This window comes from Perognathus longimembris, chromosome 1, assembly GCF_023159225.1.
Source record: "Perognathus longimembris pacificus isolate PPM17 chromosome 1, ASM2315922v1, whole genome shotgun sequence".
Taxonomy (NCBI): Eukaryota; Metazoa; Chordata; class Mammalia; order Rodentia; family Heteromyidae; genus Perognathus; species Perognathus longimembris.
The window spans coordinates 18,760,483-18,766,482 of record NC_063161.1 but is presented as its reverse complement, the minus strand read 5'-3'; the positions used below and the strand labels follow the sequence as shown (position 1 = coordinate 18,766,482).

General features: G+C 34.2%; 1 protein-coding gene across 1 annotated transcript in view; it reads right to left on the bottom strand.

The window, feature by feature from the left end:
* Nucleotides 1-569: 569 nt before the first annotated feature.
* Nucleotides 570-6,000, bottom strand: part of Cdk17 (cyclin dependent kinase 17) — a 69,893-nt gene continuing 64,462 nt past the window's right edge. The window contains exons 14-17 of the mRNA XM_048357771.1: nucleotides 5,375-5,417; nucleotides 4,486-4,576; nucleotides 2,823-2,900; nucleotides 570-2,302 (exon numbers count right to left, since the gene is read on the bottom strand). Coding sequence (XP_048213728.1) covers nucleotides 2,265-2,302; nucleotides 2,823-2,900; nucleotides 4,486-4,576; nucleotides 5,375-5,417 — 250 coding nt within the window. The 3' untranslated portion in view covers nucleotides 570-2,264. The remainder of the gene's footprint in view (nucleotides 2,303-2,822; nucleotides 2,901-4,485; nucleotides 4,577-5,374; nucleotides 5,418-6,000) is intronic.

The window sequence follows — 6,000 nt, the reverse complement described above, 5'->3', positions numbered from 1 at the left end:
GGAAGGGGAAAACAAGGAATTAAATGAATTCAGTTCTATAGTAAAATGTTTTAGAAACCATGGTAATTGTTACACAACTTTGGAATGCAATCAGTACCAGTGAATTAGAAACTTACTAATAGCTATATTACCATATGAAATTAAAATATCATCATTAAAAAGTAAAGAAAAATAAAAAAAACTTACATGAATTGTTACATGTTAAATAGTCTTTCATTTGCGACTACCACTTGGAAAGAAAATAAGAGGCCTCTTCTCTTACCTAGAACCTTGTCAGCTTAAGAGCATTCATAAGTGTTCAAGGTTCAAATATTCTGAGTCTTAATCAACTTATGGATAACAACTGCCTATGAAATAATAATTTTTATATTATGTAAGTGAAAGTGCTATTAGAAAGTTACAGCTGAGACTATTAAACAGATGGCCAACACAAACATAAAGTAGTTATTACTTTTGACACCATGAGACTTCATTATTTTACAAAGGAGCCATAAAAAGAAGGGAAAAAAAAGGACCCCCACTTTGTGCAGTTCTCTCCCAAGAAATAATAGTGACGCAACAAAACCATATTTTATACAACATGGAGATTTGTTATTATAAATTCAAAACAAAATGAAAGAATTTCCACATAATAGTTGTAACCTTCAAAGTACAATATTAATACATATCTGTCAGTTAGAAATAACAGCAGTTTGTTAGGCTACAGGGTTTAACATAAAACCAATTTACAAATGTGAAAAGCAGTAGTGGTCCAATATTCACCATTACACATGAATCTGATTCCTCCAGAATTTTTTAAAAATTAAAATTTTAATATCATGAAATATTAAAATAACATCCCAAAACATGCCACAATCACTATTCACAAATAAAGTTAAAATGAAATATACAAAAACTTACTTAATACTGTTAAATAACAACAATAAACTACAAGATTTCCTGAACAGAAATGGTAGGACCCCTGAATGTTTTACAGTGAATGTCAGGAAAAAAATTATGTTATGACTATTTCATGATATATGGTAAAAAATTACATGACTATTTCAAAACATACCAATTAAGATTTATAGTTGGTAAGATGCACTAAACAATAATCCTTAAAAATGAACACAAATGCTTAAAACACTGTTACCAACACCAAAGTGTTTATGATGTTCAAGAAGATGCATAATTAAAACTATAATATTTAGTATCTCTGATAAACAGATAATACCTACAATGTTTTAAAGCAATCCTCTAAGTTCTTATTTCTCTCAGTTGTGATTTACCATGGCTCATTTCAAAGACATATTACAGCTTTCAGCTGATTCCAAGTGAATGTTATTGAATCACACAGCATCTAAATGAAATAAATTGTTCCCCAATGAAGTAGCTTCCTTTCTAATAAAAGAAATGTGCTTAAAACAAATAAACAGCAACACTTTTCACGTCTGAGTGGGCTTATATGGTTAAGTCTTAGCTATTAAAGCACAATGTAAAAAAGTTAATTAATTGTATTAGTATACAAATATCCAATAATATGCAGCAGACATCTCTAAAATAAGGAATAGGTAAAAATAAATAATTTTGGTGCTTTAATTTATTGGTGACTAATGTGAGAACCCGAAATGTCAGGTATTTACTTGCTTGAATCAACTTCTGCATCACATGATTTTATAAACATAATGTGCTTATCAATCTCGTAGCTACTCTATTTGTCAATGTTTGATAAGAAATAATATAGCACAAACTTAGAGTGTTCAAGATGGCTCACTTATTTTACTTTTAAGCAAAGCTAAATATACATTCTAGGAAACACTGCAGTTTAATTTTAAAAACAAACAAGAAATGCAGCAGTAAAAACAATTCATGAGGAGAAACAGATGCATTCACATAAAATAAAGCCACTGCAACTTCTTCGGGCATTCAACTGTTGTGTTAAATAAACAGACAGTAGTTATTTAGCAGCAATGATTCCGCAATAAATAATGCACCGTGTTTCTCAGTCCTGCACAAAAACTGCAGCTACAGTTACATCAATAGCTGTAACCTACTGGCTCTACTGGCAGAGAAGACCTTAAAACTGACTGTACAAAAAAATTGTCACACTGTGACAACAAATATAAAAACAATCTGTAGGTCTGAAATAAAAAGACTCCACTGTGAAGAGGACAGTGCAGACAAACGGAGATTCCAAGTCCACCACAAGAAATAACTGCCTTCAGATCTGAGTCCTTGATTGATAAGAAAGGCTGGGGGCTGGGCTTGAAACCATGTTATCAGACTTAAAATAGCATGCTCTGTCTTCTGTTCTTCCCATGTCCTAAAATATAAAGTCATCTTATGAGGCAGTTCAAGGTTCAGTTTATCTCACATACAGTATTTGGCGACTCTAGGAAGCTAATGTTCCCACCAGCAAAAACTAATATTCCACAGTAAGAGTGACCAGCACTGTCTTAAATGACCCTTTGTCGATGGGGTCAGTCTATAGCTTCTATGCTTCGAAGTGATGAACCTGATGACTAGGGAAGCACAATCTGTGTCTTCTGCCTCAGGTACCAAGGATGGTGTGTGCAGTGTCAAGCCAGGTCACTTGAGGTCTTTGAGCCATCTGCAGCTTTCAGGATCTCTGACTTGACTGAGTCAGATTTCTCTCTGAAGATTTACTGAGCTGCCCACATCATACAGAAAGTGAGTATGTGCAATGCTAAACATACACGGCTGTGGAATGCACTGTACATCGGTTTTATGTCAATTATTTTACTGATCAATTTATAAACCAAAAGCTTGATTCCAAGCAAAAATTCATGATCGACATGTGAAATGGTTTATTACAAACACACCTGTCTCTGGATAAGAAGAATTTCGAAAACCCGGGTCCTTTTGCAACTGAATCTCTTTCAAACTGAATATTGACACACCTAAAATGCAGACAAAAATTTTCAGATGAAAGTTTTAACATTGATCAAAACCAATACAATCCAAGTATAGAGAAATGTTTAAAATGCATATAGTAATTCAACTTAAAATATTAATATAACATTCATAATCTCATTGAAAGGTTTGTCTTTTGTCCCAATGTTTTGAGGAGAAAATCAAATGAAATAATAATTCTTTAGATGATTTCTCCTTCCAACCTGGCTTTAAAGTGTGAAGTAAGTAGATGCAAATATGCACTATTTGTTCTAAAAGTAGGGAGATCTAATTACTAGGTCCTGTTCTTTTTTGTTTTTTCTTCAAATGAGTGCTAGGAGTTAAACTCTGGGACCTCTCATTGAGTGGCTTTTTTGCACGTGCTGGTGCTCTACTACTTGAGGCCATGCTTCCAGCAAGACTTTTTTGGCTGGTATGCAAAAACAGTATTAGACTGACTTTGAATTGTGATCCTCCAAGCCTCAGCCTCCAGAGTGGCCAAGAGGATTACAGGTGTGAGCCACTGGTACCTGGCTACTACTAGCTTCTTATTCTCTGTCCTGTATTTCTGTCTCAAGATGTCATGAAGGTATCAGGACCTATTCTCCTACTGAAGAATAGAGAATACTACCTACCTTATATTAAACACCTTGGCATTATTCATGAAAATATTGTCTTAAAAATTTGTAATTTTTTTGAATAGAATTCAAGTTTCTTTCATTTTGCAGGTAATTTAAAGTGTAGTCTTAAGGATTTTTCTGTTCCAATTAGCTTTTGTCACTGAAAGCTATATAACCCTCACTAAATCAGTATAATCCAGTAAATGAGAACAGAAACTTACAAAACCTTTTTACAATTTGGTCCTCAAATATTCTAATTCCCAACTTTTTTTTTTTCTTCTGTCGGTTTTGAGGCTTGAACTCAGGGCCTGGGTTCTGTCCCTAAGCTCTTTTTGCTCAAGGCTAGTGCTCTACCACTTTGAGCCACAGCTACACTTCTGGTTTTGTGGTGGTTGATTGGAATTAAGAGTCTCACAGATTTTTCTTGCCCACCTGGCTTTGAACCCAAATCCTCAGGTCTCAGCCTTCCGAGTAGCTAGGATTACAGGTGTGAGCCACCAGTGCGGGGCTAATATTGTAACATAATTAAATAATTTAAAGTACATTATTGGGCTTAAAAAATGTCATGAGCAAAATAATAGTAGTTAACCCTAGGCCTGGGAAATGTGCTGTTTTAATGATTCTGATGAAACATTTACCTCTGTCATGGGAATAGTAAAATCAGAGTGGCCAGGAGCAAGAAAAATCATCTTTGTAGTTTAGGAAGGAAATGTGGTTTTACAAGGAAAGGAGCCTCACTAGTCTTTATAGAAATCCACATTTAACAACTAAACTGAAGCTAGAGTAGGCCTAAGGATTACATCACCAGATGGCATGTTCTAATTTAGATATAATGAAATTAATGAGCCATATCTAAGGGGGGGGGGAAAGACTAAAAATAACCCACCATCTTATTTCTAAACCTAAATTTTATCCTGTTCTCAACTGTAGATAAATGGAAACAAGTAGGAAAAAACTTTAGAATTTCTCTTACTTTCTGGTAAAGCATGTATTCTTGGTCCCAGACTTCGAAAGTATACATGTTTCATGGCCTCTTCTGCTGAAACTCTTTTTTTAGATTCATACTGTGAAAAAGAAAGACAAATTAGAATTCAGAGTCATTTAAAAAAAATCTTGATAGTTAATATAATGACTTTTTCTAACAACAACTTGGAATATTCCAGATATATTTACATTTGAGGTGCTATCAAGACTATTTAGGAATAATTATAGGTCAGAAGCATATTTCTAAGACAAGGTTCCATCTAAACAAAAATTAGATTCCTTGTATTTTCTGAATTGATGAAAAAATTTTAAATATTCAACCTTTGTTGCTACTTTACTTGGAGGACATTAAACAATTGCTGGAAATACACTCAATCTCTTTATGGCAGACATTCTTAATTACTTGTCCAATACCCACTGCCTTTTGTTCTATAATGATAAGAATTTAATTTGTTCAAGCTATATCTGCTCCCGATTATGAATCATGCATGTTCTGAGTTTAGGCCAAGTATTAAAATTTTGTTTCCCAATTCCCAATCTCTCTTACAATCAATGCTCTGACCAATAAGACTTGGAAAGAAGCCTTGCCAAAGCCTGGCTTTCAAGCTCTAAGGCTAATGTGCTTGTACTACCCTTATCCTCCCTCTTCTTCCTGCTTTGGAGAAAAATGTGGGTGGTATTTGGAGGTGCAGCATCCTGTAAGGCAGTAAGTACAGGGAAAAGAGAACATAAGAAAACATGAATTGCAGAAAACATGGCCTTGATGTGCCTGAAGCATGACAGATACTATGACAAGCCATTTTATTTAATTATCATTAGCAATATTTGAGGTATTTTCATCTCATTTTACTATTTAACAATAAAAAGATGTGACTTACCTGAAGAAATTTTGTTATTAATTCAATTCCTTCAGAGTCTAACCTAGGAATTAAAAAAAGCACTTTATTCTATTATTTTAGCTAAGAGAAATGTTCCAGATAAAACCAGTTTCTATTTTTATTGGATATCTTTTAAGTGTCCTAAAAAGGCATTCTTATTGCCTTGAAATAGATTAAAATCTGTTTTAGCCTTAAAAGGCTTATCTTGCCATTTGCTTGAGCAAAAACCATAAGTAACAACTTGTATTCAAATTTTCATTATTCAATTAATTGTATGCCTATATGAAAGTAGAAAAATGAAAACTTAAAAACTGTTCAATATAGGGAGGAAGGGATACAAAAGAGTAACAAATGTGGTAAATCTGACAGAAGATTCACATATGGATATCACAATGAAAGCTTTTGTATAATAATATACACTAAAACATGGGAGAGAACATCAATTTTTTTTTTTTTTTTTTTTTTGCCAGTCCTGGGCCTTGGACTCAGGGCCTGAGCACTGTCCCTGGCTTCTTCCTGCTCAAGGCTAGCTCTCCGCCACTTGAGCCACAGCGCCGCTTCTGGCCGTTTTCTGTATATGTGGTGCTGGGGAATCGAACCTAGGGCCTCGTGTATCCGAGGCAGGC